The sequence below is a fragment of the Sipha flava genome, unplaced genomic scaffold (assembly GCF_003268045.1).
Source record: "Sipha flava isolate LNK unplaced genomic scaffold, YSA_version1 41229_pilon_pilon, whole genome shotgun sequence".
NCBI classification, from domain to species: domain Eukaryota; kingdom Metazoa; phylum Arthropoda; class Insecta; order Hemiptera; family Aphididae; genus Sipha; species Sipha flava.
The window spans coordinates 1,923-26,094 of NW_020273131.1; the positions used below are offsets into that span (position 1 = coordinate 1,923).

At 24.9% G+C, this 24,172-nt stretch overlaps 2 protein-coding genes across 4 annotated transcripts; one reads left to right on the plus strand and one right to left on the minus strand.

Annotated features, from left to right (window-relative positions):
- Positions 1-251: 251 nt before the first annotated feature.
- Positions 252-22,970, plus strand: LOC112688880. 2 transcript variants are annotated; one of them, XM_025562291.1, is made up of 21 exons: positions 252-635; positions 3,402-3,535; positions 8,134-8,338; positions 8,583-8,719; positions 8,810-8,969; positions 9,160-9,330; positions 9,411-9,545; positions 11,005-11,061; positions 11,263-11,315; positions 13,012-13,318; positions 13,389-13,689; positions 13,752-14,091; positions 14,673-14,773; positions 18,900-19,214; positions 19,283-19,575; positions 19,636-20,076; positions 20,151-20,531; positions 20,608-20,757; positions 20,829-21,772; positions 21,846-22,041; positions 22,284-22,970. In XM_025562291.1, exons 2-21 carry the CDS (start codon positions 3,438-3,440, stop codon positions 22,773-22,775), a joined length of 5,277 nt encoding a protein of 1,758 aa, XP_025418076.1. In that variant the 5' UTR covers positions 252-635; positions 3,402-3,437; the 3' UTR covers positions 22,776-22,970. The 2 variants fall into 2 exon arrangements, with proteins under 2 accessions (XP_025418076.1, XP_025418075.1); XM_025562290.1 differs by having other exon boundaries at positions 253-635; positions 21,843-22,041.
- On the minus strand, positions 14,809-15,865 carry LOC112688882 (zinc finger and BTB domain-containing protein 44). 2 transcript variants are annotated; one of them, XM_025562293.1, is made up of 3 exons: positions 15,176-15,865; positions 15,029-15,117; positions 14,809-14,962 (listed from the first exon to the last, which is right to left on the minus strand). In XM_025562293.1, the coding sequence occupies exons 1-3, from the start codon at positions 15,606-15,608 to the stop codon at positions 14,849-14,851; spliced, it is 636 nt and encodes a 211-aa protein (XP_025418078.1). In that variant the 5' UTR covers positions 15,609-15,865; the 3' UTR covers positions 14,809-14,848. The 2 variants fall into 2 exon arrangements, with proteins under 2 accessions (XP_025418078.1, XP_025418077.1); XM_025562292.1 differs by having other exon boundaries at positions 15,029-15,865.
- Positions 22,971-24,172: the final 1,202 nt, after the last annotated feature.

Genomic DNA, 24,172 nt, shown 5'->3' on the forward strand with positions numbered 1-24,172 from the left:
GTTAAGAGAACGTCGTCATGACGTAGGTTTTTATCCCGTTTTATCGTACCGCTTTGTTACGCGGGTGCCATAATTATCGTACTGTTGTGCCGGACTGCAAACTCGGCAAATCCATCGTGTTTTGTTTCGTTGGAGACCGAAGCGTCCCCTTCCACGGATCGGCAGGCTCCTTGCCTACTGGCGCCGCGAATACCGTGGGATCGACCGAGGTACTCTACCTCACCCGAAGCGGACGCTTGGATTTACCCGAACCTGTTTAGAGACGTTTGATGTGAGCTAACGACGACCGTGTCCTCAGCGGAGAACTTTTTTTTTTTTTTTTGTAGGCGGATTTCAATAATAATAACAGCCGAAATGAGAAAGAAAAAATTTTGAAAATTTCTATCTCACTGTTTCGATTTTTTAATCACATAGTGCCGTAGCATGTCAGCGATCCGATACCGTACTTCAATATTTATTTCCGAGTGATAAATGCTTTTCGTGTGCGCACAATCGCATCGTAAAGAGTAGTGTACTGTGCGTGGTCTGAATAAAATGGTGCAGATGTGTCTGTTGGAAATCGGTATCCCATCGTTGCCATCAGATTTTCAACACCACCGACATGCGGATTTGACACTCTAGTTGAAAAACAAAAAGTAATTATCCTTTTTTGCACTATCATATTTTATTAATCGGTTTTGGTCATAGGCGTTGATATTTTATCTTCACGTGGTCCGTCCATTATGACCTAATAAATATCCGTGCTGTTGTAGTATACTAGGTCTTATATTGTAGGTACATGATGTCTACATATTATGTTATTATTTAATCTTAAGTTTTAAGGAAATTGAAAATTTCGTTCAATATTATCTCAGTTTTTTTAAGTAATTAGGAAAATTGTTATAACGTCCGTTAGGAATGAAGTGCCTAAACATGAATTAATCTAATTTTTTAATACCTATGTATACTCTAAATTTTACTTATACACTGTATTATGTGAAAATAAACAAACTTCTGTGTATTTTGGGAATAATAATATATTCAGAATCAATATTCATTATGGTTTTTCATTGTGTTATCTTAATTAATATAATTTATAATACTTCATGTTTATTTTATTTGCTTTACTTCATATTAAGTACTTTGATGTCAGCATGTGTTTTGTGACATTTGTATTACATCATGTTTACTTCCTTTAATTTTACCATTATCTGGTCTCTGGTATTATTACACCTATCTAATCTTATATTTCCCAGACATTTGACGAGATATTCTTATAACTTATAAAATGTAAATAATTAATAATAATATTATTGGTTATAGTAAATAAATATAATAATAACATTTTAATATATTAGGATTTAGAATGTTTTTGTTTACATTATTGATATTATTATAACAATTATCTTAGAATATTATATTGTTAGTTAAAAGTGAATTTTTATTATTGATAAGAAATTTATCTTATTTCTTATATTGAGTTCATATGTGCATTCTATAGTTTTTAAATTAAATTAACTTATTACTGAACAATACTACTTAAAATTCATATTATTTTAATATTTATGTTTTATTTATTTTAATATACATAATAAATTTCAATGTGGGTTTACAAATATCGCCAAAATAATTTTTAAAATAAACATTTTAAAATAAATTTTCAACAAATTATTGAATAATAATTTATTAAATGCAGATGCATAAGAAAAATTTATTTTAAATGTTTTTTTTTCTGACTTAATTATTATAAATATTAATTAATATTGTCCTACTATAAATGAAACTGAATATATTTTATTCTTATATTAAGATTTAACTTTATAATTTTAGTTTTAATGCCAATTTTTTTAAATTAATATAGTAGAATTAATTTTAGACAGCATTATTGTCTTAGTAGAAGGTACATCTACACAATATTTTTTTCTTATTGTTTTTAGTGGTTTGGGTTTCTAAAAGTTTTTTCTGGTAAAGAATAGGATTGAACATTATGTAGGCATTTTCATCATTATTTGTCATATATCCATGGTTATTTAATCATTATTAAAATAAAGGTACTCTTAATAAACAAAGTTCTTTTAATATTTGTCACAAAAAGCCATTAGTAGGTATTTATGTTATTTAACTCAATTTTAGCTTAAATAATATAAGAATCACTACAAAGTTACAAAAATATATTATTGTAGTTTAAAATGAATAATTTATTGAATTTTATTAATTACTATATTAATTGAATATTTTTAAATATTTAAATTTATTTTAGAAACATTGGAAAACATGAAAATTAAAAATAATTTAATTCATAAGATATAAATATTATGTAATTTTTAACAGAGAATTTATCCAGCCACATAAATATACCAATTGATACCAAATTCTAATTCATTAAAATATTTAAATTATTATTAACATTAAAAATATGATTGTTAATATTAATGTTGTGTAATATTATTTTACAAAGTTTTTTATATGCATACTGCATTGATTTTATTACATTATGTCCAAAAAAAATGTTATTCAAGTATAAAATCAATAAAAACTTCAAATGTTTTTTATTTATAAAATTAATAACCTTTTTATAATATATTTGAAAATATATTTTAATACATTTTTAGTATTTGTATAGCTTATATTACATGTAATTTTTTCTTTTTATAGAAAAATTGTTATTTCAATTTCTAGATGTTAGTAAAAGTTTTTTATTTAAAAATAATTAATTAATATAATAATTTATTTTTGTAACTATCTTTACCTACATTATTTTTTCATGTTATTTATTACTCTTTTTATACTAGCAATAGTATATCTTAATTAGCAATAGTTACCTTTTTTTTTTTTTTTTTTCTCGCCTTTGTTTGCACATTACACATAACCATTACAGTAAAATAGCTATCCTTAGTTAATCATTATTTATATATAGATTCAAGATACAAAATGACTATTATAGTTAAATTTTAAAGTTAAATAAAAAATTATTTTAGATTTGTAGGGATGTTGCTTTAATACTACTTTTCATTCCAATATCAGATATACAATTATTTTATTTTGTATTTTTTGGTTTTGATTAATTATATTAATTATGTTAGTAATTCTAATTTTATTTAATAGTATCATTTCTTGAAAACAATTAACAAATTAGCAACTACATACATTTTTTATTTAGTTTTGAATTATACACAAATTTGTATGTAGTTGTAAAATACCTGAAGAAAATGTATAATATACTTTTGTGCATTTAATATATAAATATATATTTTTTCTATTTATTAAATGTGTATTAGCATATTTAAATTCTATGATTAACCAATTTATGTTAGCTATTTTCTAATATTTCCATATATTTTGTAAAAAAAAATTGTTTGTGCTTTTTTTTAATGTTAATCAAATTACCATCATTATAAAATAATCTTTTATTTTCATTTTAGTGGCAAATAAAGAACTTTGGTCCAGTTAAAACTGTTATGGAAGCTGTACAGCAAACAGTAATACATCTGGACCGTGCTGCCATGCCATCACAAGCTCAAATGGCGTATTCTCAAAGGAATCCTCAAATTCATGGGTATAACATTTAATTATATTTAAAATATGGTTTAAAAATATAACCATTTTGTTATCAACTATGTTTTCCTAATTTTTTTTACAATTATAAGTCTTATTTGTATTTTTTAAATGTTTATTTATTTTATACTTAAATTAAATTTTAGTAGGTCGTTAATCCGCTTCTAATACTAAGTCTTTCAAGCTGTTTCTATTGTTATCCTAATTGCAAATAAAGCTTCCATCAACTTATTACAGATGACCATCCAAGTCATTTTGTCTCGAAAAATTTTCTGATGTTTTCCTTTTTGTATAGGTTTTTTCATCTCTTTGCATAGTAGACCAGGTCTTATGTGTGTACATTGCCAATTAGCACAAGTAACAAGTATACAGTTTTTCTTTCATGTTTTTTTGATAACATTTTGGATCTTAACATTTGATTCATCGTAAAGTGTGCGTGGTTCGCTGCTTTTATCCATATTTGTATCTCATTATATATGTTAATCTTTTCATTGATATTAACTCCTCCCAAATATTTGAATTTTTCAATCTGCTCAAAGTGATATGATCCAACTTTAAGGTTTGTTTTGTTTATAACACTTCTGTACATTACTAAATATTTGGTTTTATCTTAACTTATATTTAGACCCATATTTTTACTAGAATTTATTTGATTTTCTACTGTGTATACTAAGATATGAGATGTTTTTTTTTAATTTGTTTTTATATTTCTATGGTGTGTTGTTGTTATTGCTGTTAATAAAAATACAATGAGCGATATTGACAATTCAGAAGACTTATTATGACATATATATATATAAATATATTATATTTATAATTATAGTGTATTTATTTTATTATACATAAAGTAGTTTTAAAAGGAATTATTTTAATAAACGTTACATGAAAATTCAAATGCGAATAATTGATAACATAAACAATAAATATGATAATAATAGTTTCTCTGAATATTAGTCCCCATCGGAATCAGCAGACTGTTTTGATTGTTAGCAACCAATCCTAAAACTGGTCTAATGACAAATTGAAACAACCATCTGATAGTTTGAGTTTGCATTTAGGGTGTGTTGGAATGAAAAAATTATACTGCACATGCTCTCACCAGTTCTATGATAGTTTGACCACGTGTTGGAATAAACCTAATATATATATATATATATATATATATATTTAGGTTGATCAAAATAAAATCAAGATTATTTATAAAAAACAATAAACACCTATTTATGTGTCTGTTTAAAGTCTACAATGAGCATATGTAGGTTTTTATTGTGTTCATAGTATTTTTTCTATAATTTGACTTATAATGAAGATGTGGTCCATTGTTGATTTCCTTCTCATGAAGCCACATTGGTATTATCTGATCATATCAGTAGCATATATTTCCAATATTGTTAAAACTGCTAAGGATAGTATTTTGTAGCATGTATCAAGAAGAGCTATCATTTTATAATTGTCTATCTTTAAGTAATTTATCTTACTAAAAATGTAAATAAATATTGGAAAAATTATCATAATTGCAATCTTTTTGCATATATTCATTGTTCCATATGTTGCTAATTATTTGTTGTATTTGTGCTACTAAGAGTACCTACTCTTGCTATTTTAAGGAGCTCCTAATTTTTTATTCTTCCCTAGTATTTTGTTATTTTTTAATGAGTTCTATGTCTTCAGTTTTTTCTTGATCTGGTTCTCTAAGTTCTAGTTCATCTGTATGATATTTGATTTTTTGAATTTGTCACCTATTTTCAATGCATACTTGTCATTCAGTATTTTCATGGAGTATCCTTGTAATATTAAATATAGATTTAGTTTCGGTTATGAAGTTTCTGACATCGTCGATCATGGGACAGTTTCACACTTAATTAACTTCTTTTATGGTTTTTATTGCTTAAAAAATAGCCTAAGGTTGTTTAATATTTTTCAATACAGTCTAAAATGTTTTTTCCATTTACCTTTTTTTATTGTCTTATTGTTCTATTTGTTGTGTTTTTTATATCTTTATACATTTTAATATTTTATTGTGTGAGATTCTCTAGTATCTGTAATGTGTTTTGTTTATATTTCTTAATAGAGCATCTTGAAATGTTGGGTCAAAATAGTGGTTTCTTAATTTTTTTATCATTTAGCTGTAGACACTTTAGCTTTTATCTTTGTCCAAGTAGTTTCAATGTCATGCATTGAGGTTTCGTTTTCCCTAAAACTTTGTTTGGATTGATAAATTTGTTATTTATTTGGGCCTTTTAATTTTTTTTTTTTTTATTAAAATGTTTTGGTTTTTCTTTTTTAATGTCTAGTTTACTAATAGTTTTGTGCAGAATTAATTCCATCACTATAAGATAATGATTCTTGTTTGCTCTTCTGTAACTTTGCACATTATTTTTTTTTTTACAAGGCTGAGATATTAGATCAGTGCTGATTAATCAGGCTGAACCAACCAATTAAGGCCAGTTCAAAGCTCGGAGATCCCAGGTTTGCCAAACCCATAGTTCTGCTTACTGTAATACAGGAAAACCTGTATAACAAGGAAACTGTTGGGACCAAATATTTTTTCCATTTTAGATAGGTTTCCATTTAATACAGCTCGACAAAAAAAAGTTATGATAAATATTTTTTATTTTATATATACTTCTTTATTATTTATTAAATTTTACTAACTTTATTATACATATATAGTTAAAAATTACAAATTTGTTTAACTGATAATTTATCTTTTTAACTAGATTCAATTAATTTTAATTTTTCATTTAAAGTTAACCATTTATTGATTTTTGACATTCTGAGTTATGTATTAAAAAAAAAAAGTAGGTAAGATATAAAAAATATGTAAATACAAAAACTTAATATAGTCCGAAGCTGTATAAGTAGGCTTAGGGACTTCTAGCATTTGCATGCATACTTATGTTAATTATGGTTAAAAATAGCAGAGTGCAAAATAAAATCATTTCTCAGTGTCATGATATCAGATCTAAAATTTAAGTGTGCATATTTTTGCATATTTGATAGATTTTGCAGAAATGTGCTTATTTTAAAATTATTATGTTTATTTTGCATATTTTGACAATTTTTTCAATTTTAAAATTAAAAACTTTTTTTTAGATTTATAAGTTATAACTAAGGGTCATAACTTATAGCTCTAAAAAAAATAGTTATAAGTGCTGTAATATGCTCTTAAAAATATTCATATAATAGCTTACACATGCATGTACTAAAAATACAAAAATATACAAAAAATATTTATCATAAAAAAAACACAATTTTCATTTATTATTAAAAAAACAATTCTCACTTATCTAAAAAAAACATTATGTATAAAAAAAAAAAATTTAAACTTCTATAATTAAAATTCCAATCGCGTTGCTATATGATACAAATAAATAAATAATTTAGACCAAAAGAAGAAAAATTAGTTAATTAACATAAATTAATTATAAATATAAAAATTAATACTGCTATAATTACTTTTTATCATTAAGAAAAAATGTTTTAAATGCTAAGAAACTGAAAAAGACATAGCAAATAACAAATTTCCAACTATGCAAAAATAAGTCTGCAAAATAGAAAAAAAGTAAAATAGCAAAATAACACTTATACTTTGAAATATGCAAAATATACAACATAAAATTTGCATTTAACTTCTTAGTTATCTAAAACAAATGTACAGCTTACTTAGGTATTTCTAGAATCTCTCAAAAAAAAAAAAATGTAAATGCTATAAGTTATGAGCTCTGGTTATAACTATATGTACATATTTGAACCAATTGAATAAAAAATATATATGTTATCTACAAACTACCACTTATGATTTTTGTGATTGTATAAATAATCCAATAAATCTGTATCGACCATTTATAGGGGTCTGAAAGGCGATATCCGATAATATATATTATTTTATTAAATAATTTTCATTACTTGTTTAGTATTCATTATATTATAAATTGTAATAAAATATATTTTTTATTTGACCACATATTTGTTATACTTAATTTTTTTTGGGCTTATCTTAGCGTATATATGGTTATTTTTAGATCCATATTTTAGAGCATATTTGGCTATTTTTTGGTGCATGTTTACATGCATATTTGGGTATTTTTTCGTGCTATGAGTTCATTAGCCTAGTTACAAAACACTACTACAAGTTACAACACTAACAAAAAAATAAATGTAGGCAACAAAATAATTCTAATCAATATAAATTATATTTATTAACTTGATAATTTTCAAATAGGTATGTCTATGATAAACAGGTATATGACAAAAATATTGTTTCTATTTTCACGTTGGACAAGTTCCATCTTATCCAGGGTATGATTTATTTAAAATGTTTTAGAGTCGTCGTGACTGAATAATTTTTCCATAAAAGACAGGTTTCTATATTATTTAGGTCTTATATTAGACAGGGGTTACTGTATTTAATAAAAATGTTTTTTTGATTCTCAAAAGTCATCTTTTAAATTATGTATTTATACGTAAAGTAATATTGCCATTAATACAAAATTGTTTATATTTTATGTATTTTATTTATTATTTAAAAAAAAAAAAAAAAAAAATGAATGAATGTTAATGCCAAATATTAATAATTTACTATAATTTTTTCTGTAGAAGAAATGTTAACCATGGGGTAGTTCAAGTACCAGGAGACAACGGCCCTTACAAGCCATCTTCTGTTGGTACTGGCCCTGTGCATAATAATTTTGTTGGGTACCCAGCTAATATACGATATGTTTCTCAACCTGTATACATGTCAGCTACAACCACAGCATCAAATGCTTATAGAGATGCACCTTTCCATTCTAGAGCATTAAATGTAAGTTATATTAAGTACATATAAACATTTTTTGAATTTTAACTTAATTTTATATTAATATTATTATTTATTTTTAATCATATATTTTTATTGTGTTAGTTTATGTGTATTTTATTTCTTTGTTAAATTTTAGTGTTTTCAATGTTCAATTATTACATTTTAGGAATAAAATTAAAGTTATCTTACTATAATATATTAATTAATAGGAAAATTAAGAAAATATATAAGTAATTTATTTTTTTAGATATCTGAAAGAGGATTAACATTAAGTGGTGTTCCTTTTGAATTAGGAAGAAGTGATATGATGCCTACTGTAGCAAGGCAAAATCGTATATCTTTATTGTCAGCAACAAGTGATTATTACCAACGAAGTCGTTTACAGTAAGTCTAAATTAATTATTATTTATTAATTTATATTATTCTACATTAATATGGTTACAAATATATATTATACAATTATGTTTTTTTTAGAATGGAACATTATCGAGATGAATCATTGAGTCACAACTCTCATAACACTGTTTCTATGAACTTCATGAGAGAAAGACCTGATCATGGTCCTCCACCTCCTTTGAAAAAACCAAAACTAAATCCAATTTCACCTCAACCCCCTCTTAAAATTGAAATATCGGTATGTATCATATTTGGCTATTTAATTATATTAATTGTTATAATGTATCACTAATATTTGATATATTTACTATTTTTTTTAATATAGTTGTCATATTTTTATTTTCTATCTTTTATATATGTATATATATATTTTATTTATGTATAAATATATATTTTTTTCATTAATAACAGTGCATTATGAATTACAGGACCCCCCTTCTACAAGTGCATATAACCCTCAAGTAGAAGCTATATCACCAACCATTGATGAACCAATGCCTGAGTATAAAAAAATTAGTGACATTGCTCCAAAATTAAATAAAATTGAAAATGATATTCATAATATCACTCAAGAAATTGAAGACTTGATTAAGTTAAAAGTATAAATTAATTTTATAACATAATTTTTTTATGTATTTTTAATATAATTATAATTAATTTTATATTTCTTTTTATTTAGGAAAATTATGAACAAAAAGAATCAAATTCAGAAGTTGTTAAAGTAGAACCCGAAGAAGACACAAAAAAAGAATATGTAGAAGAAGATCCAATGTTATATTTGACTCCAGTTCAGCAAATTTACGCTTCAAACAGGGTAAAGTTAATTATAAATAGCTTTCAAAAATTATGATTATATAATCATATAATCTAATTTATTTTTAATACTTAAATATTTAAATATTACCTAAGAGGATTCACACACTAGTAGGCTTTGCCTACGTGTTTGTTTTGTATTATCTTAAATTTACTTACTGTATTAAAATATTAGATACATTACATTTTATATTATAAAAAAAAAAAAAAAAAATACTCTTTATTACTATTAAAATTTGATTGATATAAGAAAAATTATTTTTACAAATTAAAGAAAATATTTAAATTTAATGGTATGTTATTTCTTATGTTCTTAATGAAGGTTGTAATACATCAACAATATTGATAGTTAAACATTCAAATTTTATATAATTTAATTATTAAATTCTTAAAAATGATTTTATTTTATTTGCTTAACACTTACAAAAAACTGCATTCCTAATTTTGTGATATTTGATAAAAATTAATTACTATTATGACAAAATGTATTTTATGTAAAATGAAGATTAATTAAAGTTTAAAAATTATAGTTTTACTTAATAATTTAGTAGTAAAAATGTATAGAATAAAGTGCATATATATGTGATATAATAAGTATCATTTTTAATTTTATTATTATTAAAAGTTTAAAAATATATTTGAATATGTCACAAGTGTATGTGACTAAGCAGTGCCGGATTAAGAAATTTTCCGCCTGGAGGCAGATTTTAAAATGCCACCCCTCAATACCCTTTGTATCTTTGTACTCATTCTAAAAAATAAAATTTGTCTCAACATTAAAAATTGTTAAATGAATATATATAAATTTTAAAAAAGTTACATAAAGCACCAGTAGCTTTTTGGTTAATAAAACTTTACTAATAAAGGTTACAATGTAGTTTTAGTACAAACATTTTATAAACATTTAAATATTAGAAATTTATATTTTGTTTCTAGCTTTCTGTGCCGTAAACTCTTTTATAAGACCATTCCAATTCATACTTTGTTGCACACTATTAGTATTTTATACATTCATTTTAGAACACTTTTAATCTTATGTTTTTGCCACCCCTAGAAATTTGCCACCCAGGGCAGCTGCCCCTTTGCCCCCCCCCCCCTTAACCTGGCACTGTGACTAAGTGTCATAAATATTTCAAATATTAAGATGAAAATGTATTTAGTATATGACTCATTGAATGTTAGTATTTATAATAGTATATGTATGATAGGAATTATATTGAAATAGGTATAAAAAATAACTAATAAAAATAAAAATAATTGTGAAAATATTTTCAGTTTTGTATGTAAACCTAAATGCATTGTGAATTTGTTTTATGAATTAAGTCAATAAATTACTTTAACCTTTAAAAATAATTATATTAATGTTATTATTTAGGAAGGTATGAACTAACTATTTTATCTCTGTTAAAATATTATTAAATTTGTAATTATAATATTGTAATTTTTTAATATTTTTCTAGAAAAAAGCATATGAATCAAGAATGAGTTTAGAAAAATTTTCAAACAAAACTGATCTTGTAAGTGTACTTTATTTTAATAAATAAGAACTATAATCCAAGAAATTTGATAAATTTAAAAAAAACATATTCATTATCTTGTTCATTTTATAATGTGTTAATATTTACAAAATATTGACAATAAGTCAAATTTCAGTTTATAAATAAACTATTTTATATTTTTTTGTTTTCTTAAATATATATATATATTTTTTTTTTCAGCCCTTATATAATCAACCATCAGATGCTGCTGTTTATCACGAAAACAGAAGAAAGTAAGAATTTATATTAAATATAAAGTTAAATTAATTTATTTTTGGTTTTATTAAGTAGTTCTGTTTTATTATTTACATTTTTTATAGTTTTTTGACCAATATAAGTACAATTTTATGAAGTAAAGTACATGAGTAGGTTCTGTTACCCGATTCCAAAAATAGGTCATTGTATACAATGTAATACAAGTATAGTATAGTATACTTGTGTATGGTTTTACTAAATTACTTTACAGTTTTGTTATTGTTGATATTAAAGCAAATTAATATTTTAGAAAATGTTAACCGTGTTAAATAATTTTTTAATTGAATTAAGATTATTTTTTTTAAATATACGTGTTAACAATTATAATGCAATTTTAAATATATATATATATTTTTTAAATGTATATTTATTTGTTGAAGTAATTTTGAATTTCAAAAACCTTCGAGGTTTCATAAATAAATGTATTGTCTTACGTTCTATATGCATCAAATTATATTCATGAAAAGCTTAAGCTTGAAAAAAATCATTTTTATATTTAAATTATAAATGATAATTTAACATTCATATATATGTATATTATGTGAAGTAATTAAATAGTATGTTCAATAATTAATATATCTAATTTTTGTTCAAGTAAATTAATATTTATACAGTTTTACTATTGGAAAATGAATATCAGAATAGAAAATATTGTTAACATGTTGACTGCCATACAGCCACCAAGAGCCATAATGTGATAGTTATGAATGACAAATTTTAGACCATCACCTGCTGTAACTTATTTCATGGAAGCTGCCGTATGTCGTATATTATTTTAAATTGGTATAAATATTTTGGCACTATACTTATGCTTTATACCAGGGGCAGCCAAACGGTCGATTGCGGACGAATTCAGAGTCGATCATGTTAGAATTTATTTTTAGGCCACGTACACAAAAATTAATTGTGGTGGTTATGAACAAATTGTCGATAAATTTTATCTGTATAGTTTTTATCTTTTATTCTGGTTTATAAAAAAATATTCCAAAAAAAGTCTATCTTCAAAGGTGAAGTATATTTTTAGTAGATTGTGGCCGAAAAAACTAGGCCGCTTCTGCTTTATACAATTCTACCATAGTTTAGAACTGAAAATTAATTCTAAATTGATATGTTATTTTCCTTTTTAAAATATTAAAATTTCTTTTTTTTTTTCTTTCGTTGCTGAATTAATAACCTGTACTATAATGTATTATGTTAAACTAAGGCGTTTCAGGAATCCCACCCATTATAACTGACAGCGTTTTAATAAAAAATATTATGGCCGTTGGCAGCTGTAAGGCATTTAATGTGTCAAATTAGTACCAAAAATTAAAATAATATATTCCTTTTTTTTTTTATGTTAAGAGTTGGAAGGTTTTTTTAAGTTCTAAACTTCTGACTGGAATTAATGTAATATATAATTATTATTTTTGTTTTTATTTGACAAATAATAAACTCCGTTATAGTTTTATTATACATACATGATTTAGTATTGTAAACTTCGGTAAAAACAATAATGACATGTATTAGATTAGTGTGATATCCTTATATAAAAAAGTCTTAATAACTTTATTCCATTTTTATATTATAAATGTATTTGATTTATTATAGCTATTTTTCATTAATATCTTGATATAACTTACATTATTTATACATTATCATTATCATAATTCAATATTAAATTTTGTTTATTAGGTATTCATTATTTAAATCCAGACTATTAGAGCATCTTAGGAAAAAGAAAACTGAACAACAGGAAAAAAAAACTGAAATTAATGAAACTTACTCTAAACTTTATAAAGATTGGATTCGTAGGGTGGAAAAAATTGAAAGCTCACAAAAACGTAAAGCTAAAGAAGCCAAACATCGAGAATTATTTGAAAAAGTATTTCCAGAATTAAGGAAAGCTCGTGAAGACAAAGAAAGATTTAATAGAGTTGGAGCTCGTATTAAAAGTGAAGCTGATTTAGAAGAAATCATGGATGGGTTACAAGAACAAGAGGTACATATTTTTAAAAAATAAATTGATTTAGACTTAGTTGAATTAATTTTAATAATATTAATAAATTTAGATGGAAGATAAAAAAATGAGGTCTTATGCAGTTATACCACCTCTTATGTTAGATCCACATGAACGGCATTTAACTTATTTGAATAATAATGGACTTGTGTTGGATTACAAAACAGAATACAATGAAAGGAAATATGTCAATATTTGGACACAACAAGAAAAAGACGTATTTAAAGATCGTTTCATTGCTCATCCTAAGAATTTTGGTGCAATTGCATCTTATCTGGATAAAAAATGCCCTTCTGATTGCGTACAATATTATTACCTTAGTAAACCAAAAGAAGAGTATAAAAGACTACTACGTTAGTATTGATATTTAATTAAATATATTTGATTAAATTTTATTTATAAATACATTTTTTAGGGAAAGCTAAGTGGCAAGCAAGACGTCGTACTGCTCAAAATCGAACTCCTGCGAGTAGCTCATTGAATTCATTGGATATTTTAAATTCTACTTCCATTGGAGTGACTACTAGACTTCAACGAGAACGTCAAGGTAGTGAAGCAGCATCATCAAATTTAGCACAGGCTTCAGCAGCTCAAAATGCAATGCCTGAAAGTGAAGAAACTCCAGTGTCTACAGAAGTTGTTATTGCTACTGAACAAGGTGTAAACATTGAAACTCAAAATCAACAGATCAATAATGATCAAAGTAATGAATCTGTTAACAATTTAATACAAACATCTGTTGCATCACACATAAGGTAAATATAAATCAATTTTACATTTCAAACTTTATTGTTATAATGATATGTTTTATAATTATTGATAAAAATCTGTAAAATTATACAATTTTTCAATTTAAATTAATAAATAAGGATAAAATACAAGTACATTGTTGACTAATAATTATTTTAAGAGAAGAAGTAACGTTTTATTTAAATAAATATAAATAATTTTGTTTTTATTGTATAATGATATTCCTATGTGTTGGATTAAATTTTATAATATTAAAATAGATACAAGAAAAATATAAAAAAATGTCTTTAATAATTCTTACTCATATAGATACTACTTAATATGCTATCACATTCAAATATAATTATAGTTTTAAATACATTAAATCCTAAACATTTCTAATTTTTACTTTCAATTGTCAATTAACTACATATTATTGGATATTATTACATTTTTCTTTATTAAAAGGCATCTTATTCATTAAAATTTAAAATTATAAAAAAATATATAAAATTAAAAAAAAAAATGTAATTAAAATAAAATCATAAGGATTATATAGTAAAATGTACATAAATTCATAAATTTTATTAATATCAATGATTTTTAGTGAAATAAAATCGGAATCAAAAAAGAAAGAAAGACGAAAAGATGATAAACTAAAAGGAGAAAATACGAGTACAACTGATGAAGAACTAATGGATTCACAACGTAAGTAATATTTTATTCTAATACAATATACAAATGTTAATATTTCATATTACTATCATATCTTTAAAAATATTATTAGTTAGTTTTTTTTACAATATTTTTGATGTTTATGAACAAAGTAATAACTTGGAAATTTTGATCCACATTGTCTGCATGGATAATATTGAATAGAAGTATTATTTCTTTTACCTGATTTATTTGTCATCAAATTGATGTTTAAGTGTCTATTAATATGTTTTTCATAACAGTACTTACTTTTAAATGGATGATTGCAGTATTTGCAATTATAAGACTGCTTTTGTGCTGATTTCCTTTCATCACCTTTGTAGTTTTTGTTAAGTACTCTGTAAAATTTAACTGGTCCATCACAACTTGCTATATCCAAAATAATATTTTCCTTACGTATTGGTGGTTTGAAATTTGATTCTTCCGATATTTTTAATGTTCTATTTTCATTTGGTTGTTGAATTACTGAAGCATCTGTAAATGATGGTAGTTTTGCTATAGGTTTTATTATATTTTGATCTTGAGTTATCAAAAATTGACGACACATATCTGATGCTTGTGGCATGTGAAGGGTATGTGTTGCTAAAAGAACAGAATGTATATTGATATTATTTATTTTTAGCATTCCTGTATATACATATGATAATATAATTGAAAATGTATCATCTGTAATGTCAGGAATAAATATTTTATTTGTTTCACAATCCTCTAATGTTTTAAAATAACCACTGTACTGTGCTAGAAGTTTTCGGTGAGATAAAAATGCTCGCAATCTGTTATTTAATGACATTACATAAATGGTTAAATCGGGTTCCATAAAACGGTACATGATCGTTGGCAGTTATGTAATGAGACTAAAATGATGATTGTTAAAATATTCATTCGTGGTAAAATTTGTGGACCCTTTTAGTTGACGAGAGGCGCTCTCTTTAGCTGGTCTTCCGGTCCGTTTGATTTTAATTCAGCTTATAACTGTTTATCAATCCGTCAATATTTACTACCTCGTTATCCCTGTATTCCCTGTTTACTTTGTTTTCCCATGAGTATTTCTTTAACTCTAATTAATTTCTGTATTTAAACTATTATTGCACCATTATTTAAGTGTAAATATTACATTATTATTTATAAAATACAAATATTAAACATTTGATTTCATGAACATATAATAATTTAATTATTTCTACTTAATAAATTGTCATTTTGGGAGAATAATTCCTAAATAAAAATTGTATACATTTAAAATTTCTTATACATTAATTTGAGGTTATTAGTTTAGTTATTTAAATATAATAATATGTATTATATATTAATTATATTATAATTTTTAAATGTTAAAGTTATAAATATTATATAAGCAATTGCATTTATTATTAAAAGATTTTCAATGGGGCTTATAAAATAATGTCTTATAAAAGTTATCTAAGAAATATAAAAAAACATTAATTAAAAAATTTAAAAAATCAAATAAATTAGTTAGTTTTTTTACATCATCAATAATGCATCAACTAATATTTTGCATTTTTAAATAAAATAAATGGTTTGGCTAAAAAAAAATGAGAAGTATTTACCTAACATTTTATACTTTCCAATTATTTGTATACCCTATGGAATACAAAAATTTTGTTCAATTATGAATTATCAACACAAGGGGCTGGTTTTACATTCCTTTTTCTCTTGGGACCCTGGGAAAATTACAGTGTCTTATTTACAAAACAGTATAGAATTAATTCCAATCATTAAATTACTAAATATTAATTGTTTTATTTATAGGAATGTGTTTATTTATAATTAAAATATATAGAGTTAAATAATAATTTATATTTTTATGATCATAATTGTTTTAAATATTAAAACATTTTATACTACTTTCCTAATTTAAAAATAATTCTTATTTTTTTATTCTTATCTTCTTTTTTCTTCATGTATCTCAGATTGCTTTATTAGTAATTTGTTTTATTATAGTAATCATGAGATTATACTTATAACCAGGGCTTAAATCATAATAATGTATATTGTTTACCGTTATGGGACATTTAAACATTTTTCTCTCTACTGTTTTCAAATGTAGTATTTACCAATCAATACTATGTAAAATAACATAACACATTTTAAATATTATACTATATAATATATAGTAAAATATATTATACATATAGATTACCTTTAACCAGTGGTGAATTGGTAAATATATTTGTGGGTACACACTAAAAAAAATATGGATATTAATCCTATAATAAATTTTCTTGTTTCACTCAACAATTTTTTACTCTCAATATGTTAGAAAAAAATTTAATTAATCCTTTGTAATTACATGTTTATAACTTCTATTAAGACTATAAAATATAACACCACAAGATATACATTTGCAGCGCATTATAAATTGCATGATGCAGATTTAAGTACTATGGGGTGAATGTCCACACTCCATACTATTATTCAATGTTATTCATTACAGTTAACAAAATACATTTAATACACTGTACACTGTAATTTTCAACAGATAAATATTTCAATCAATTTCATAGTTCATAACAATTTTTTCTGATGAACTATTGAATTATTATTATTTTTTGTTTTCGAGTTATTTTAGAAGGGTATATCCGTAAAATAATTTTACATTAGGTATACTCTAAAAATCTAAAATCTGCTGATGGGTATACACCGTATACCAATACACCCCTGCCATTAACAATATTTTCTTTTTTAATTCTTATAACTCATAACTTATAAATAAAGCAATCATATTTGTAATACAACAACAATAAAATGCACATACCACATAAAATATGTATATATTGTCAATTAATAACATATGTATGGTGTATTACTAATGTTTTATTGATTTTTACTGAAATTATTTTTGATGAGGCAGGCCATACGGGTTCAGTGCCGACAATCCGACATAATTTCAGAAAGCTTATTTATAAATTATAATTAGTAATGCTTACGTATATTTCATTAGTTGATAAATTTATTGCTGTTTTAAACATCCTTTTATATTTATTTTATTTAAATTATTTAGTAATTTAAGTCAGTTTTACAAAAATAATGTTTCAAATCTATTTTACTGATTATTATAAATATTTTTAAATAACAATTTCTTTTATGTATCAATAGTTTCATCATTTTTATTTGATATTAATTTTAATCGTTTTTTGTTTCTATTTCGTTATCCGTTTTTAATCGTTTTTTTGAATAGTTTAATGTTAAACTCATAACGTTATAAAAACCTTTTGGTGCCCTGCTTATAATTATAGATTTTTGTTTTTTCTAATTAATATATTTACTATTAGTATTTTTAAATTACACAATTTTCATTTTTAACATCATTATTATTGTACTGTGTGATGTATTTATGGATATTCTCTTTAAAGTTAGTTTTATATTCTGTATTTTGTACAGCTTATAGTATATCAGCAACTGATGAAATGTATAATTTTAATGTGATTTTACATAAATTCATTCAAAATGCTTGAATTTGTTTTTAGATTTTGAGAAAAGTTTGAATATATTGATTTAACAGTGATATAATATTTTTATTGTTTTAAAAAGTACATTGTTATTTTTAGTTTCTTCTAATGTAAACACTCATTATGTATATGAAATAAAAATGTTATCAAGTTAATTTGTAATTTTTAAATTTTTATAGATTTCTATCTTTCAATACATTTTGAATTATAGTTAAAATAAAATAAAAAATAAAAATTATAATTTCAAAATTTTTATTTTAAGTTATAAATAATATTTTAAATTAATTTGCTTTAATTTTGATATATTACAAGGGAGAGATACTAATTTCATGTATACATTTATCATTTACATTATCTGTTACAAATTTTACTATCTTTTTTTTTTAAGAGAATTTAAAAATTTACATTTTAATATTTTAAAAGAATCATTCAAAATTTATATTTAAGTGGAGATGTATCACTTTCATCTAATTTATCTAAACTATATCTAGATTGCATTTTATTTGGATGAATAAGACAGGCATTTTTTTTCATGTAAAACTTAATAAATTACTTTAGTTTAAAAAATTGATGAATATGAATAAATATTTATAGTATACTTTTTAATTATAATTTTTATGAATATTTTACTAATTTTTTTTATTATTTAGATGAAACTGGATCGAAAGGAGATGTACCTAAAGGTGTATGTGCAGTTTGTAAAGCTGAAAATGTAGCTTGTCCTAGGATACTTAATCCTTCAGATGCTACCCAATATGGTGTTAAGCCAGAAGATATTATTCCTGGGGCTCGAGTTTGTAATACTTGCCGTTGCAAAGTGGTTAGGTCCCAAAATCGTCGTGTAATATATTGCCCATTACCATCTTGTCCTACTGTTCAGTCTAATAGTAGAAGACCAGTTAAAAGATTACGCCCATTACCTGCCAAATGGAATACTGCTCAAGATATTATTGCTTTAGAATTTCGTGAGTAATTTAAAATTTTATAGTTATTTTATAAGCCAACAGTTTAAATTCAGCCTATTTTGATATAGAAATTGGACCAACAACATCAAAGTGTTGTTCTGCTTGTTTTAATCGTATTCAAAGACGATTAATGTCACTGGGAGTAGTAGGGACTTCCAACAGTATAAGTACCGATACTTTAGATGGATGGACTGATGAAGAGACTAATGCATTGAAGAAAGGAATTCGTGAACATGGCACCCGATGGAGTGAAATAAGCAAATTAGTTGGACCTAATAAGAGTCATTATCAGTGTAAGGAGTTTTATTTTAGCTTTCGCAAAAAACTTGGTTTAGACCTCTTAGTACAGGAATATAAAAAGGTAATATTTTTCATTGAATATAATATTTAAAAAAAAATTAAAATATGTATTTGCTTTTAGACAAACGGAAGTGAACAAAAGCCTGCTCTAACAGATGAAGAAGAGTCTGGGTCTAGTACATCTAGTTGTGATGAAACTAATCTTGTATTATGTGACAGTGATACTCAAAGTGCCCCATCACCAACGAACACTTTACCACAAACATCACCAATGCGAGAAACATCAAGTCCATCACATGTGAAATTGATTACTAAAGAAACTCGATTAGATAATGAAAATGCAATTCGTTCAGCTGCAATCAAAGAAGATTATGATAGTTCTGCTACTGAAACTGCAGATGAAGGTATTGGAGGTACTGCTGAAAATGAGTCTAATGTGTTGTTGCAACATTCCAATAATGAATCTGAAAAGAAAGAAAAAATTGTATCTGATTTGAGCGTATCAGATATTTTATCTGATGTAATCGAAAAACAATTTACTAAAGAACTTTCTAATCGAGAGGTAAATATTTTATTTTAACATTTTTTTAATGTATTATTTAACCTTTTTTTATTTGTTTTTTTTTTTTTTAACAGAAGGAAAATAGTTCTATGCCAACTATATCATCCATACTTTTAGATCCTGAATATCCAATTAAAGATCGAAATACAGCATCTAGCAATAATGAAAATAAACAACAACAGTCAATGGCAACAATATCAGTTGTTCCTCCACCACCTAGGGAACTTCATAATAAAGATGGTTTAGTTGTAGTTCAAGTTCAATCTTCTAAAATGTCTGATGTTAGAGTTCCTGAAGGTGTAACTCTTGATTTAAGTATCAAAAGACCAAGAGATGGAGATTCTTATACTGATCCACCTCCAATTAAACATGCTCAGCCACCACCACCACCTGGAGCAATGTATAGACCACCTCCCACACAAATTCATGAAACAAATACTTTTTATTCTCCCCAGGTAGACTTTTTATTTAAATTCTCATATTTTATTAATTATATATTTATTTTTATTAAGTTATGTTTAATGTTTTTAGTTTGCTGATTTGGCACGAAGTGGCAAGCAAGGTGATCTATATTGGACAAAAATATCACCGCCAAATAATCATGTCATGGTCCATCCATCACAATCAGTCTCCCATATTACTGTTAAGCAATCTTCTCATAATATAAAAATACCACATAAGGTTAGTTGACCAAATTTATAAATATTGATAATTGATTGATAAAATATTTAGTTTATATAATTTTTATTTAGGTAACTTCACCACAGTTGTCTGTTGGAAATGCTGTATCTTCAAAGTTATCTCCAAATATATTAAATAATGCAAAAGCTACTGGCTCTATTATGCATGGTACTTCTGGTTCAACTGCAACTTTATACATGCCACCACAGTCAAACCGATATTCTCAAGCGCCTCAAGCTCCAGTTGGTTCCATAACTCAAGGCACTCCTATACACCAGCGAATGCTACATAATTCAAGTCAAAATATAAATGCTGATTATTATCAAAAACGCAATCCACAACCTCAGTACCAATCAAGACAACCTCATTATAGTGAGCAGCGACAAATTATTATGGACGACTATATTACTTCTCAGCAAATGCACTCTAATGTGGCAGCTCAATTTCCGAGAGCTCAAAAACCTCCTGTCACTAGTCCAATTTATTATCAACCAACTCGGCAAGGTGTAATACAACGTCATAATACTGCTCCTAAAGTAACATCACCACAAAGTTATCCTCCGGGACATGAAGCACTTGGGTCTTTGGTTGATGTTGCAATTAGGCAGCCCAGTTTACCTGTGCCTTTAAATCATTCTGAAGATAGGCATAGAGAACAAGATCGTTATATGAGAGGGTCACCTGTGCCAAAGCAACATATGTACAGAGAACAACAAAGGCATGAGCAAATACAAAGAGAGCGTGAGATGGCTGTGCAAAGAGAACGAGAAATGCAAGCAGTAGCACAAATCAGAGAGCAACAACAAAGAGAACAATATATGAGGGATAAACAAATGATGCATCATCGTCTTACTCCTGAACAACATTCAAGAATGGTAGCTGCTTCATTTCAACAGCAGCGACAGCAAGAACAACCTAGAGTTATGCAAATACCAACTACTGTTTCATCATTTCAACAATCTAGATCTAATACACCTGTATCTCGGCATCAAGACCCACAATCAAATATACAAAAGTAAAATTAATTTTTGGTTTTTATTTAAAATAATTAAATATATCAGGGTATTAATTTTACATTTTTATAGTAGAGATAATACTGTAAGTGGTCGAGTTTCTAGACAAGGTATGGAATCACATGCATTGACTGCTGCCAATTTAATTGATGCCATTATCACACATCAAATAAATCAAAGTAATGATGGAACTGGGCATCCTCCTAATGTTCCTCCGGTCAACAATCAAGCTCATATTCAACAACAAAGAGCTGGTGATAAATTATTTCAAGTAAGTTGTTTTACTCTAATTGCATGCCTATTAACTTATCTATAGTCTAAATATTTCTTTCTATAAAAAGAATAATTCAAATGGTATTGTTTAATATTAATTAATATTTATATTTTATCATAATAGTAGTAAATATGAGTTTTTCATTTATGGTCCTATTATTTCCATTATAATAAATATTTTGTTAGTATAGTAACATAATTTTTCATATTTTTATTTTAATTGTTATTTTTAATTTTTAGGCATTCCCAGAGGTAAATGAAAAACAAAATTCAAAACCACGAGAAAGTCCTGAAATGAGTGGCCGTTCAGGAGAACCATATCCTTATATGCTAGCCACTGGCTTTGAACCTCATACATGGAAACTACGCCGTGCTTTACAACAGAAGGAATATGAACAACAAATGAAGGATGATAATAGTAGAGTTCGCTTTTATCAAACTCAAGCTGATATACCAATATCACCTCTAGATTATGTAAAAAATCGGATTGTTGAAGTAATGCGCACTTCCGATGACGACAACAAAAATGAGCAGGCTTACACTTATCCATTTTCAGCTGCAATAAATATGTCAGCATCAGCTACACAAAAGAATAATGAAACATCTGATACTAGCGGTGGTGGTGGTGGTGGTGGTGGTGGTGGTGGTGGAGGAGGAGGAGGAGGAGGCGGCGGCAGTGGTGTGGGATCCATGTTAACAGCGCAGTATGAGCCAATGTCTGATGAAGACTAGTATTTCTTCCAAAACACAGGGTACATATGTGTTGAGCAAGATTTTTTTGTTTAGAAGTCTAGTCTTTTTCTTTTTTTTTTTTTTTTATTAACTTGTTAATCCAATTTAATATACATTTTTGATTCACATTATAAGAATTATTTGTGTTCTGTTTATTATAAGTGTAACATCTAAAGTATATTTTATATTTATAAAATGTCTTAAATAAAAATCTTAGTTTTGAAAGTTAACATAAATTTTTAAATTATACTTACAGTTAACTAATGATTTAATTATTATTGTCCAGAACACTGAATTAAAAATAAAAATTTAATTTGGTTTATGTGTTAAAAAAGTACACTTGATTGGTTGGCACAAATCTTAACTTATCAATTGAAAAATAATATATATTTTATAAGTAAAAATTATATTATTGTTCTATTACTGTTATATAATTAATTTCATGGATTTTTATCTAAACATGATTTACTATTCAATTATAACCCCTTTTTTTTTAGATTGGTTTTGGAAAACTGCTTAATTAAGAATGTTGGTGTTGAAATGTATTTATATTTTTATCAATTAGAAAATATAATTCACAATTATTTTATTATATCTTAGTATGATATATGGATTTGTTTTCGCTGTTATATTACTCAAAATTACCAAATTACAAATAAATTATTTTTTTTATTTTGTAAATGAATTTTAGTTTTTTGATTATGTTAATTTAAAATTAAACATTTCTTACTGAAGTAATGTAAATGTTTACATTATGAACATTTTTTTTTTTTTAATGTAGTTGTTATAAAAATGCTGAATCAAAAGTTAAGTATTTCATTTTCAATATTTACAATATTTATTTTACATTTCAATTTATTATATCCATTAAATTTAAAACATTTCTATAGATTTTAAAAATTTTATAATTTTTTAAAATTAATAAGTTGATTTGATTGAAGAATTTGTTATTGCTCAGCCTATAAATAATGTAATCAATTTTTAGAACAAAAGAAGCCTTTAAATATTAAGTTCTAATTTACTTAAAATAAAATTGAAAATACTATTTGTGTCAACCAATTAAATTTAATTATACTGACTTTATTATTTAACATTAATCACAATGTATTTTTTTTTTAATGTTTGATGATATTAAATATTTTTTTTTTATTTGGTATCCACTCATGAATCTTATTTGTGTGTACAGTAAAATTTAAACCAATTACAACTTGCAATGTATATTTGTCTCATTTTAATATGTAAATTCCCTCCAATTTTTTTTTGTTGTTTTTTCTATAGACATAAAATGTAAATAATACATTTAATGAAAATATTACTTTTATAAGCATTTTATTTATTTTTTATTATAATTTTTTTTTATTGTTGAACATTTGTAAGTACTGTATTGTATAAACTGC

Excerpts from the sequence above, each read along its gene's own strand:
- LOC112688882 (XM_025562292.1), bottom strand. The coding sequence starts at position 15,608 with ATGTACCGTTTTATGGAACCCGATTTAACCATTTATGTAATGTCATTA. Across the intron at positions 14,963-15,028 it reads CTGCAATCATCCATTTAAAA|GTAAAAGAAATAATACTTCT; the intron begins GTAAGTACTGTT and ends CAAATAAATCAG.
- LOC112688880 (XM_025562290.1), top strand. The coding sequence starts at position 3,438 with ATGGAAGCTGTACAGCAAACAGTAATACATCTGGACCGTGCTGCCATG. Across the intron at positions 8,970-9,159 it reads CTCTTAAAATTGAAATATCG|GACCCCCCTTCTACAAGTGC; the intron begins GTATGTATCATA and ends TATGAATTACAG. Across the intron at positions 9,546-11,004 it reads AAATTTACGCTTCAAACAGG|AAAAAAGCATATGAATCAAG; the intron begins GTAAAGTTAATT and ends ATATTTTTCTAG.